At 39.1% G+C, this 14,623-nt stretch overlaps 1 protein-coding gene across 4 annotated transcripts in view; it reads right to left on the bottom strand.

Annotated features, from left to right (window-relative positions):
• The window catches only part of mtmr7b (myotubularin related protein 7b), an 80,682-nt gene that overhangs the window by 20,746 nt on the left and 45,313 nt on the right, over positions 1-14,623 (bottom strand). For all 4 annotated transcript variants that reach the window (XM_078397873.1, XM_078397883.1, XM_078397852.1 and 1 more), the window contains 2 exons: positions 13,011-13,136; positions 7,447-7,496 (listed from right to left, as the gene is read on the bottom strand). In XM_078397873.1, coding sequence (XP_078253999.1) covers positions 7,447-7,496; positions 13,011-13,136 — 176 coding nt within the window. The remainder of the gene's footprint in view (positions 1-7,446; positions 7,497-13,010; positions 13,137-14,623) is intronic.

Raw genomic sequence — 14,623 nt, 5'->3', positions numbered from 1 at the left:
TGCTCCACACCTCGCTAGAGCAGCGTCACTTGTGGCTGAAGAGACCAGTGTCACATTTGTGTGTGGTCTCTGGTTTGTTGAAGTTGCTGCGCTCCTTTCTGCGTGCCCGCTTTTATGCCGTTGCGTTCATCAGTTTCTCTTCCCCCGTTTTGAGATGTTGGTTCAGGGTACCTCTCCACCTCGTACGGTCAGCTGCAAGGCTCTCCCAGAACTCCACAGCGATGTCGAGCGCCTTCAAATCTCTCGCAGACATCCTTGTAACGCAGCTGAGGGCAGCCGATGGTTCTCCTCCCAGATGTCAGCTCTCCATAGAGGAAGTCTTTTGGAATACGGCCATCCTCCATGCGGTGGACATGGCCCAGCCTGCGCTACCTGAGTAGAGTGAACAACATGTCTCTGATGAGAGCTTCACGTACTTTTGTCTTGGCTCTGTGGCGGGTGAGGTTGAAGAGCTTGCCTCCTGATCTGGTACGCAGGTAGATCCCTTCTGTTGCGGTGCCGAAGGCATGTTTCAGGAGCAGAGCGAAGAAAATCCCAAAGAGTGTGGGAGCGAGGACACAGCCTTGTTTGACGGTTTACAGTATTGTTTACATATTCTATTGTGCTGCAGCAAGTAAGAATTTCATTGTTCTACCTGGGACATATGACAATAAAAACGCTCTTAACCATACAAAGGACAAAGACATGATCACATTCACAAGGTCGGCTGACAAACAGGAAACCATTGCACTGAAGGTAAAGTACTGCTTTCTGACTCTCGTAGAGTTTGATGAAGATATGGAAAGCCTTACAGATGACCAGATCTACAAGTGGGATAAAGTGACTACAATCTATAAACAGAGCAGTGATGGACTACAGTCAGAAGGGAAGAAAAGGGAAGAAATTGAGAGGACCACATCCAGTAAATGGTACACCTTAGAAAACAGGTGAACCCTGTAGAAAATGCTGTTCGACAGCAAATTCCAAAGGTTAAGGGATAAATACTAGGTGTAGTAAAGCAAGACACATCAGGAAGTTAAAAGCTTTATTAAAGCAAACAAATGCCACTAATTTAATAATCCAGTGACTCAACAAGAGGATGCAGCTGTCTACAATGAACAAGGAAACTGGAGAGGCTTAGAAAGAGCATTTTAAAAACTCTGAAGAAGAAACAACCATCCAAGAGTCAGAAAGGATTTGGATCGCGTCACAGATACCCCAATAAAGGATCGTCCAAACGATTATATTATTATAAAATAGGCACACCTCCGATAATGTTAACTTAAATGCTTAAATGGCTAAGGTGTGACCCAAGTTTGGATGACACCGTCCGTCTCTCAATCCATCCGTCCCTCTATGCACAATAAACCCGGAAAAGACTGTGCCAGATGAATGGATCAATGGGGTTATTGAAAGGAATGCTCAATGAATCTAATGACTGGCATGCTACTGTTTTACTTGTGCCAGGATCAAAGTCCACATCTATCAGAGGCAATTGATAACATTCTCAGAAATAAGCCAGTCAGGCTTTGGAAAGAAAGGATGCACTGACCAGATAAATAAAAGAACAATGTTGATTTTGGCCACGGCAATCCTACATAAACATATAGACATTGAGAAGGCTTTTGACAGTACTCACAGAACCTGATTCTAAACTAACAACGCATGAGGGAATATCAGATGGACACCCTTTGCATCCCTTCACGATCTTGATTTTGCAGATGAACTTGCACCCCAATAACAAACACAAATGCAATTCCACCAGATACATCCAGCGAACAAGACTCACTGTTGCCAATGCAGATAGAGGATCTCATTCTCACTAACGTGAAATCGATTTTATTAACTGGGCAGCATCGTCAGTCAGGTGATTTGATTACGTAGGGCATCGGGAATAGAGATAACAAAACCAGGATCACCTGACCCAGAGCCGGCTTACTCCGACAAATGCCTCGCTCGCATCATTTCAACAACTCAGTCAATATGGAATTGCATTTCGTTTACCCTTTTTTTCTTAGTTACCCAGTTTCCCTTTCCACAATGTATTGCTATTGTTAACCTGTGGTCTGTTTTTGATAAGTACACAAATTTATACTCAAACAGTATGATGAATCTTGGTGTAGGAAAGAACTGCAGATGCTGGTTTAAATCAAAGCTAGACACAAAATGCTGGAGTAACTCAGCGGGACAGGCAGCATCTCTGGAGAGAAGGAATGGGTGACGTGTCGGGTCTGAAGAAGGGTCTCGACCCGAAACGTTACCCATTCCTTCTCTCTAAAGATGCTGCCTGTCCCGCTGAAATACTCCAGCATTTTGTGTCTATCTTTGATGAATCTTGATAGAGGTATTGGTTTATTCAATTTCCAACCCCCCCCCCCACCTAAGTTTTAGGTTTTTATTGCAATTGAATGAGGGCAAAATAAATAGGATTCCATTTTGACCAAACTTGTTGCAATGGTGCAAGGCCTATGCAGGGGCCGTTCAGGCTGTGTATCTGACTGGTTTCTGCTGTAAATCAGGTAATTCAACAATATTTTGTATAATTATTGCAAAAGTATTTAGGACCTAATATGTTCAGTTAAATATCAATGGATTTTTTAAACTATTGCATTTCTTCTAAACCCTGGATACAATAAATCATGAAAATCAAGAATTGCAGGAGCTGAAAATCTGATATAATTTGCAAAGAATTGATTTACTAACTATAAAACCATTCTTTGAGGTACTGAAGTAATGCTTTAGAATATGAAATATTAATCAAGCATCTTTTCCCAATCTTCTAGTTTTCCCTTTTCCTGGTAAAAGAAAAATTGTAAATTGTTTATGATGCAATACTTCAAGGTCAGTCAAAGCTAGATTCAAAGATAAACATGATATGGACTATTTGTTCAGGTAATAAGGTCAACTGAAGAGCGAACATAGAGTAGTTTAACTAACAATACAAATCTAGAAAACTAATGGAAACTGTACCAAAATTTTCCATTTCTAAATGGGAAATTCATTAACGGTTCTAAATGTTTAAAAAATCATTTCTACAAACCAGTGTGCACACTAGCATGATGTTAAAGTAGGAACATGATATATGGATGTCAGAAACCACGCAACCATTGGCTAAAGGTTTCTTTTCTTCAGTAATTGTCAGCATTCATTTTAGTAGTTTACTATTAATGTTACACGGGACATGCTTGATGCAGTCGGATAATAAGAAGCATTGGTAGATCATATTTTTTAACATGTGATGCGAAATATTCAGCGGGATTTTAAAACAACTAACATCCATATGGAACAAAATATTTACAGTGCCCTCCATAATGTTTGGGACAAAGACCCATCATTTATTTATTTGCCTCTGTACTCCACCATTTGAGATTTGTAATCGAAAAAAAATACATGTGGTTGAAGTGCACATAGTCAGATTTTATTAAAGGCCATTATTATACATTTTGGTTTCACCACGTAGAAAATACAGCTGTGTAATCCCCCCCATTTCAGGGCACCATAATGTTTGGACACATGGCTTCACAGGAAGAGAGCTCTCAGCACCTTGTCTTTCCTCCAGCCTTTCCATCACCTTTGGAAACTTATATTGCTATTTATCAACATGAGGACCAGAATTGTGCCAATGAAAGTCAAAGAAGCCATTATGAGACTGAGAAACAAGAATAAAACTGTTAGAGACATCAGCCAAACCTACGGCTTACCAAAATCAACTGTTTGGAACATCATTAACAAGAAAGAGAACACTGGTGAGCTTACTAATTGCAAAGGGACTGGCAGGCCAAGGAAGACGTCCATAGCTGATGACAGAAGAATTCTCTTGAGAATAAAGAAAAATTCCCAAACACCTGCCCGACAGATCAGAAACACTCTTCAGAAGTCAGGTGTGGATTTGCCAATGATCATTGTCCGCAGAAGACTTCATGAACGGAAATACAGAGGCTACACTGCAAGATGCAAACCACTGGCGAGCCGCAAAAATAGGATGGCCAAGTTACAGTTTGCCAAGAAGTACTTAAAAGAGCAATCACGGTTCTAGAAAAAGGTCTTGTGGACAGATGAGATGAAGATTAACTTATATCAGAGCGATGGCAAGAGCAAAGTATGGAGGAGAGAAGGAACTGCCCAAGATCTAAAGCACACCATCTCATCTTTGAAAAACAGTGGTGGCAGTGTTATGGCCTGGGCATGAATGGCTGCTGAAGGTACTGGCTCACTTATTCATGATACAACTGCTGATGGTAGTAGCACAAGTAATTCTGGTGTATAGACACATTCTACCTGCTCAAGTTCAAACAAATGCTTCAAACCTCATTGGCTGGCGGTTTATTCTACAGCAAGACAATGATCCCAAACATGCTGCAAAAGCAACAAAGGAGTTTTTCAAAGCTAAAAACTGGTGAATTCTTGAGTGGCCAAGTCAATCACCCGATCTGAACCCAATTGAGCATGTCTTTTATATGCTGAGGAAAAAACTGAAGGGGACTAGCTGCCAAAACAAGCAGAAGCTTAAGATGGCTGCAATACAGGCCTGGCAGAGCATCACCAGAGTAGACACCCAGCAACTGACGATGTCCATGAATCGCAGACTTCAAGCAGTCATTGCATGCAAAGGATATGCACCAAAATACTAAACATGACTACTTTCATCTACATGACATTGCTGTGTCCCAAACATTATGGTGCCGTGAAATTGGGGGACTATGTTTAACACAGCTGTCATTTACACGGTGAAACCAAAATGTATAAAAATGTCCTTTATTAAAATCTGACAATGTGCACTTTAACCACATGTGATTTTTTTCTATTACAAATCTAGTGGACTACAGGAGACGGTGGGGGAGTGGACACCTCCCCATCCACATTGATGCTGAGGTTGAAAGGGTCAGCAGCTTTAAGTTCCTCGGTGTGCACATCACTGAGGACCTTTCCTGGACACTGCACACGGACACAATAACAAAGAAGGCCCACCAGCGGCTCTTTTTCCTGAGAAGACTGAGGAAGTTTGGCATGAACGCCAGCATTCTCACAAACTTCTACAGATGCACCATCGAGAGCCTGCTGACAGGCTGCATTACGGTCTGGTACGGGAACTGTTCTGCCCACAGTCACAAATCACTACAGAGAGTGGTGAAGACGGCACAGCAAATCACTGGCAACTGTCTTCCGGCCATTCAGGACATTTTCTACCGGCGGTGCCTGCGGAAGGCAGGCAGCATCATCAAGGACCACAGCCACCCAGCATGCAGGCTGTTCTCCTTGTTACCGTCAGGCAGACGATACAGGAGTATGGCTGCGCATACCACCAGACTTAAGAACAGTTTCTACCATCAGGCTTCTGAACTCATAAACACATTTCAAATCATATTTGTTGATTATTTTTAATATTGTCGTTTTAACTATTTTTAATATTGTCTTTTTACCTTACTAATGTCATTTTTTATCTTATTTATCCTTGGAATATTACTGCTGAGGTGACCAGTTGTCTTGTCAAATACATTTCATTGTACTGTTGACCCTGTGCCAACCTACATATGACAAATAAAATTTATTATTATTATTATCTCAAATTGTGGAGTACAGAGGCAAATAAATAATGATGGGTTTTTGTCCCAAACATTATGCAGGGCACTGCAACCTCAATCTGCAATCAACAAAGTATTTCACTATTGCATCCCAACTCCATTTAAATATGTTTTTTTTATATTTATAAAGATTTCAAAAGTTGATTGGAACTGTATCCCAACTGCAAATAAATCTCTGGGCAGATTATGACAATTGATTGCTTTGCATTTTATGAAAGCTTCATCTTTCAGGGATTTTGCTTTCATTGATTTTTTTTTTAATTTGCCAGAAAATACACACTTAATATTTCTTTTCTGCTGCTTGAATTGTCTAAGCTTTTTCTAAACACTGGACAACTTTTCTGACGAGTCATACCAAGGAAGGAAATTAAAATATGACAGATTTATTTTCATTTAATGTTTTCTTAAAATATTCAAAAAATATCCCTACTTTATTCAATAATAAGTCATCTGCTCCACAATTATTATCTCAAATTGTGGAGTACAGAGGCAAATAAATAAATGATGGGTTTTTGTCCCAAATATTATGCAGGGCACTGCAACTTCAATCTGCAGTTGTCTGTTTCTACATTCATTAGGTATTCAATTGTTTTGTTCAGTATGGTCACGTTCAGAAGCTTAGATTAAACGTTCAATTCAACAAGTACGTCCGACTACAGTGTAATTGCTTCACTTCAATATCTGCTTCATTGCATCCTATTATTGGCACACAATGATGGCATAGATTGCCAGTGGGAGAGACGTGTTCATTCATTTCAGTAGCAAGGTGCCAACTGGCTTTTTTCTGAACTCTATTAAAGTGATCCACTCATTTCAGTCTACTCAGTTCCTATGCTGCACTGGCTGCCACAACAAAGATTTGGCTGTTCAGTTAATGTTTTATTCAATCATACCCCCCAGGACATTGATGGTGGGAGGCAGGCTGACAGTGCCGGGAGGGCAATTAGGTCTTTTGTCTTTGAATGATACCTCAGAGGCACAAATGTTACATGTCACTTGCTAAGCTTGCAGCAATGTTACTCTGCTAATTGGAGAAGACACTCAATGGAAAGACACCAAGGGGTTAGATGAACAAAATGGTTCAAGGTCCGAAGTAAGTAATTCCGTGGAAGTGCAAGAAAAGCATGATTGAGGCATGGAACAGATTGGCCTTTTCAGTCAATGCTTTACAAACCTCAAAAAAGGATAATTCAGTCGAAGCTTGTGATGAAATTCTTCATGTGAGGTCAGCATAAAAGCCCATGAAATGGTTGGCATGTATTCTCAGATGTTTAACAATTGCCTTGGCAATGGACGACTGAGTGTCGCAATAACTGCATGTGCTCTTCCTGGGAAAAACAAACTCAAGATACTCCACGGGGAATGGATCTGGAATCCCTGTTATTTACAATATTTATGAATGGCATTGAACTGAATGCTCTTAAAAATATCTATTTTTTTCCTGGAGACAAAAACATGGAAGGCAGATAATGAGTGAACAAGATATTGCCCAGTTTCAAACAAACAAATAGTAGGAGGATTCCTATATGAATAAGTTTAGGAATAGGTAACAGTAAATATGTTTCCAAGTTGAATTATTCTGTCAGAAGTTATGAGCAAAGAAAAATTGACCAAGAGAAAATCCATCCCATCACAGTTCTTCAATAATGAGTGTGGGATGCAATTAATAGGAACCATGAAGATATCATTGGACCACTTTTATCCATACAGGAAAATACTCACCCAATTTTGCACTAGCAACTATTTCCCAGCCCAATTAATATTTCGTTCCGAAACACACATTTTTAAATCCAGCTTTTATTTTTTTTAATGTATTGAATATTTCCATATACAAAAATAGATTATAAATATATGCAATGTACAATGACAAGTGTGTAATTCTCACCTGTGGTTAAATTTGTGTCCAAAGGAAACCCAGTCTTTTTCAATCAAAACCTACAAAAACAAATGTTAATATCTGGTATCACTATTGCAGAATAGTATATTTGTATAATCTTTGTTAATCATTCCAAACCTCATACAAAACATTCCATTATCGCACACTGGCAATAAGCCCACCTTGCTAAGGAGATTGGCAGAATACTTACCGAAGCTGGTTAAAGAGGACCAAACTGGATTTGTCAAAAAAAGGAAAATATCGGATAATGTAGCAAGATTTATAAGTATTTTACATTTAGCACAGAAAAGAAAGGAACGGAGCGTAGCAGTTGCTTTAGATGCGGAAAAGGCGTTTGACAGGTTAGAATGGGATTTTTTATTTAAAGTATTAGAGAAGTACGGATTAGGAAAGGGTTTTATTAACTGGGTAAAAGCTCTTTATAAACAACCTAAAGCCAAAGTGGTGACAAATGGCCAATCCTCTCAATCATTTAATTTGGAAAGATCTAGTAGACAGGGATGTCCCTTGTCACCGGCTTTATTTGTATTGGCCATTGAACCTCTGGCAGAGCTAATAAGATCAGATTTAGATATTGAAGGATTTAAAGTTAATCAGGAAGATCACAAAATTACTTTATTTGCAGATGATGTCTTAATTTGTCTCACTAGACCATTGGAATCCTTAAGAAAATTATATTTCAGACTGGAAGAATATGGGAAAGTATCAGGATATAAAATTAATAAAGATAAAACTGAAATAATGCCTCTTGTGAAAGGTAATTATGATCAATGTAAAAGAGAAAGTCAGTTTAAATGGAAAAAAGATGGCATTAAGTTTTTAGGAGTTAAAGTAGATAATAAGTTAAATAATTTGTATAAATTAAATTATAAACCACTAATAAAAAAAATAGATGAGGACCTGAAGAAATGGATGAATCTTCCAATTACATTGATAGGGAGAGTGAATTGTATTAAGATGAATATTTTTCCGAGGATACAGTATTTATTTTCAACACTGCCTATACCTTTGCCAAATAATTTTTTTCAAGAATTGAACAAAATTGTGAGGAATTTTCTTTGGAAACGTAAAATGCCCAGAGTGTCTCTGGAAAAGTTAACATGGAAATTTGAATTAGGTGGATTGCAAGTACCAAATTTTAAAAATTATTATATGGCAGCACAAATGAGTTTTATTTCATCCTTTTATCAAGAGGGTGGAAAAACAGCATGGGTTAAAATTGAAATGGATAAAATAAAAGAGTCTTGTCCAGAAGAATTTACATATAAATGGGAAGCGAAGCTATTAGTTAAGGATAAAGAGTCACCTTTGCTAAAACATTTAGTTAATACATTGTTGAAAACAGTTAAAGTTAAGGATAAAAGATTTTTTTTAACAGCTAAAACTCCATTAGGAAAAAATGGATTATTGCCGTTTGCTTGGAACAATCAAATACTACAACTCTGGGAACAGAAGGGTATTAAAAATATAGGAGATTGTTATGAAGGGAACATCTTTTTGACATTTTCTCAATTGAGAAATAAATATCAAATTCCAGGGAATAGTATCTTTTTCTATTACCAATTACAATCCTTTTTAAGGGAAAAGTTAGGTAATTCAATGTCTCTATTTCAGATTAAAGGAATCGAATCCTTGATTCAGGGCAAGGGAAATAAAAAATTTATATCATCAATGTATAAACTACTACAGATATCTAGTTCAAAGATAGGAATGCATAAAGCAAGACAAAGATGGGAAACAGATCTTAATATTACTATTGATGAACCAAGCTGGGAAAGACTGTGCCTAGATAGTATGAAAAATACTATTAATGTGAGATACAGCTTAGTACAGTATAATTTTTTGCAGCAATTATATTCAACCCCGGAAAAATTAAATAAATTTAAACTAAACTCATCTGAAAGGTGTTTTAGATGCAACCAAGACGTGGGCACTTTTATACATTCTACATGGGCATGTCAGAAGGTAACTCCTTTCTGGCAAGACCTAAAAAAGTTTTTAGACCAATTGCTGAATAAGATCATACCAATGGATTCAAGGTTGTTTTTGCTAGTGGATACAAAAGGAATAACACCAAAACTAAATTTGGATAAACACCAGGAAAGATTTCTTAAAATATCGATAGCGGTAGCAAAAAAATGTGTTGCGGTTACCTGGAAAGAACCAAACGAAATAAGATTCGAAAGATGGCATGCAGAAATGCGGAGTTGTATCCCATTAGAAAAAGCAACGTACAATTTGAGAAATAGATACGACTTCTTTTTGAAGGTGTGGAACCCATTCATGGTAAAGCTTGGATTAAGAATAGGAAGTATTTAAATTTAGGATTGATTTGTTAACTAATAAGAATTTAAAAAGAAATTACTCGGAAGTGACTCCCGCGGGACTCCAGGTTTCTTTCTTTCTTTCTTTCTTTCTCTCTTTCTTCTGCTTATTCTTTTACTTTCCTTTTAAATGGGGGGGGGGGGTGGGGGGGTGAGGGGAGGGGAGAAAACACAGAACAATACGGGTATACTCGTAGTTATAAGTCAGTGAATATTGATTACTATATAATGTATATTGTATGAGTTCTGTAAAAACTTAAATAAAATATTTTTTAAAAAAATTAAAAAAAATAAGCCCACCAATACCTCTACTTCCTTAGAAGGATTAGGAAGATCGACATGTCCCCAACAATCCTCACCAACTTCTACAATGCTCCGCAGAAAGCATTTTATCGGGATGCATCACAGCACAGAATGGGAACAGCTCCACCCGAGACCACATGAAATTGCAAAGAGTTGCGGATGTAGCCCAGACCATCACGCAAACCAACATCCCTTCCATCGACTCCATCTACACTTCACATTGCCTTGGCAAGGCCACCAGCATAATCAAGGACCAGTCCCACCCCGGTTATTCTCTTTTCTCTCCTCTCCCATCAGGCAAGAGGTGTTATCAGGCAACTGAATCGTCCTCACACCAAATAAAGTGTGGTCCTGAGCTGCCATCTACACCATTTGAGTCTCTCAAACTATCTTTAATCTGACTTTACTGGACCTTATCTGGCGCTAAATGTTATACCCTTTATCCTGTATGTATACTGTGGACGGCTTGATCGTAATCATGTATAGTATTTTTGCTGACTGTATAGCAGGCAACAAAAAGCTTTTCACTGTACCTCAGTACGTGTGGCAATAATAAACTAAACTAAACTATCAAACAGTGCTATGAGATCTCTCTTGCCAACGTAAGGCTTTAGTCCATCAAACTAGAACATTTCACTTTGGGACCAATTTGGTGGATTACAGTGCGTCATGAGAAAGAAAGCAACAGCAAAATATCTCTCTTTGTACTGCGCTCCAAACTAGAAATCTCTGTTGTGGAGCCTGACTCTACAACCATCTCATAATGGATGATAGAACTGTTAAAGATCCAAAAACAATACTCAAGAGTAGAAAGTACATGAAACACATCTCGATCTGATGGATGGGTCAGCAGACACTTTTGTTCCCAAGAAGTGCATCCTTTTGGATTCATTGATTTATATCTTCTTGCAAGTCCCATTAATATTGTTGTGATGATCCTTGGCTTAAATCATTTTTCTGAAAACATTGCTATAGGTGGTCTAATAGTTTTTATTTAATATGCAATTACCCAATGGAGATATCATAAAGTATCAACATATGGGAGATTTGCTTCTGCGAGTTTTTGCAAGTGTTAAGTCAGCACAAATAGCACATTTTTACTTTTTGTTTTAGAGATACAATGCAGAAATAGGCCTTTCGACCCTCCCGAGTCTGTGTCGACTGGCACACTAGCATGATCCTACACACACTAGGGACAATTTACAATTACACCAAGCCTATAAACCTAATTGCCTGTGCATCTTTGGAGCGTTGGAGGAAACCGGAGATCCGGGGGAAAACTCACACAGGTCGCTGGGAGAATGCCCGTAGAGACAAGCACTCGTGGTCTGGACCAAACCCGGCTCTCTGGTGCTGTAAGAAAGCAACTCTACCACTGCGCCACTGTGCTTCCCCACATATGCAGAATAATTTTAAGTATTCATGTTAACTCGACACAAATTGTGTAGCACCAGCAACAGGGTATTAAATATAGTCTAATGTAGGAGTCCTTCTAGTCTTGGTGCTCCAGAAATCAGTTTAGGGCCAGCAAGATGGCATCTGGTGTACACCTGTTGTGATGGCAAACAAACTGCAGTGGATCAAGGCTGACTGGGAGACTGGAGTTATTGTGTGCCATCACCAGTCTCTTGACGCACTACATGATGGTGGATGTCAGAGCCACTGGATGGTAGTCATTAAGGCACATTATCTTACTCTTCTTTAATACCATGATGATAGTGGTCTTTTCGAAGCAGGTGGGGACCTCTGAACAGAGTAGTGGCAGATAGAAACATAGAAAAAAATAGGTGCAGGAGGAGGCCATTCGGCCCTTCGAGCCAGCACTTATTGTGATCATGGCTGATCGTCCCCAATCAATAACCCGTGCCTGATTTCTCCCCTTATCCCTTGATTCCACTAGCCCCTATAGATTAAAGATGTCTGTGAATACCTCTGCCAGCTGATCTGCACAGGTCTCGAGGACGCAAGCAGGAACTCCATTCAGGCCAGTTGCTCTCCACAGATTCACTTTTCGGAAGACCGATCTTATGTCTACCAGAGTAACCACTGGTACAGGCATACCCAAGAATGGTGGGGCAGGTGATGTTCCTCCATTGATTTTTGTATAAAACAGACATAGGAAGCATTGAGCTCATCGAGGATAGGGACAGGTTTGATGCATTTACTCCCAACAATGGACTTTGCATGATTAAATCAGGCATAATTGTGTGTTTGTAAAAGTTTATCACAATGTTCCAAACTTCAGGATTCAGGCAACTCAGGGCCGTCTTTACAGCATTATGGGCCCCGGGCAAAGCAGTGTACTGGGGCCCCTACGACAACTACTCACAGGAATAAAAATGTAAATGGTCGATAAAATGGGGCCCCTATGCTCGTGGGGCCCCGGGCAAGTGCCCATCAGGCCCATGCGTTAAGACGGCCCTGAGGCAACTGCAACACAAAGTTGTTGCTCCCACTGAATGCATCACATAAATGTTGAATCAAGATTATGTATGCTTCCCAAACAACAAGAGGATAAATTCATTGCATTTGTGACAGAGTTATTTTGTTTATCTCAAACTAATAGTAGGGATACCAGTGGTGATCTCAGTACGCAAGTGCTTGGAACAGAAACAAGGAATAAAAACATGCCAAGCTTCCTATTGCTGACAGATCCTGAGAAGCATTTAATGCAAAACGAATGAACTTTGAATCAATATTACATAACCAACAGCAAAATCTAGTGCCAATTTTCACACGTCAAGAATGGTCATCAACCAAAATACCAGAAGGCTGTTAGTGACAGTAGAATCACACTATCGCAAAATTTAATGCATTTGATCTTTGGTATTGTAAACAGAGAAAATATTAACAAAAATGTCAATTGCCTCTATATACTCACCCTGTCCATGCTATCTTTCTCATTTTTTAATACTATACTCTTACCATGAATCCTTTCAAGGTTCGGTAATATGGATCAAGTAGCAGGCTAGCTATGGAGCAAACCTGGGCAGTTCTGTCCCAACCATCTGAGCAGTGAACCAGTACACTGGCGGCCTCCTCACTAACAGCCTGAAACAACAGTATTGACGTCATGTTTACATTCAAATAATCTGCTTGGCTTTTTACCTCTGTACAGTCGCCAATTACCCCTACATCCACCAAAGCAAATTATGAGAATAAGGCAGCTTCATGTTTTCATGTGATTTTTCTGCCTCTCACTGTTTCTGCAAACCAACTATATATAGGGCTTGGCAAGAAGCAGATCCCATGAAAACATTTTTCTATGGTTAATTAATTATTTAATACCATGCCCAATTAAATATCCATCTCACACATTTTTACTTATAAAATGTTTTGTGGACTTACTGGGCGAGAAATACAACACCTGACCAGAGCTGGGCGCTACAGCTTATTATAATGTCTCCTAATATTCTGTTGCATTCAAGTCAATTGGTTTCTCTCAGTAAATCCTCAATTTCAACCTCATTTCAACCTTAATTTATCAGTGGGAATGGAACTGGATAGCCATTATATTAAAAAATACACATTATTCATTATCCTTATTGTCATCTTAAACAAATAGAAGTGTGCCCCATTTCAAATTCCGCTCATCTGCGTTCCTAAGAGTGAAGGAATAGCCTGTGCTCACCACTGCCACCTGGGAAAAATTTACCCAGGTCACAATCCCCCTTGCAAGAACTTCCAGAAATCACTGGGTGGAACGCTCGGCAGCCATGCCGAGTGAAAGAGCCGTCTGTTTTCTAGTCGATCCCATTCCCATCCCCATGCTTAACTCCACAAGAAAACCTCCACAACTATCGGAGCATAGACTGCTGTCCAGCAGCTGACAGCTAACTTCTAGTGTTCCGACTGCACATGGACATGTGGAAATGCTGAAACCGCTGAGTTACACAAGGTAACAGCGGTGAACTCAGACAGATTCACCAACTTTCCTGTAAATTGGGTTAATGTTCCAGCAGTCATATGGATATTATCTTCACGGTCATTTCTAGGAGTAGAATTAGGACATTCGGCTCATTAAGTCTACTACGCCATTCAATCATGGCTGATTTATCTTGCCCTCTCAACCCCATTTCCTGGCTTCTTCCCATAACCCCTGACACCCGTACTAATCAAGAATCTGTCAATCTCCGCCTTAAAGATATCCATTGACTTGGCCTTCACAGTCTTCAAAGTAAAAGAGTCCTAAAATCACAAGGTGGTGCTATGGTCAAGAAATATTTAACATCTTTAGCTGACAAAATCTTACTGTATTATTTTTATCATTGAGATTTCAAAGGATCGTTACATTGGTCAAAACACAAGCTTTCTTTGGGCTCCTAAAGGACTGATCTACATTTATGTATTAACATTTTCCTGTGCTTTTAGCGACATTGTAGAATATTAAAAAGTTCAGGAATAAATGTGTACATGAAACTTCAGCATTACTGTTCTTCATGAGATATTTGATGGACCCAGCTCAAGACTGATGATAATGCCAATGCAAGAAGAATGAAAAATGCAAAGCAAAAACTGTAAACAGTAGCATTGAATTA

Source organism: Rhinoraja longicauda, chromosome 1, assembly GCF_053455715.1.
Source record: "Rhinoraja longicauda isolate Sanriku21f chromosome 1, sRhiLon1.1, whole genome shotgun sequence".
Classification (NCBI taxonomy): domain Eukaryota; kingdom Metazoa; phylum Chordata; class Chondrichthyes; order Rajiformes; family Arhynchobatidae; genus Rhinoraja; species Rhinoraja longicauda.
Note: the sequence above shows the minus strand (reverse complement) of the source record. Positions and strands in the feature narration are given on the sequence as shown.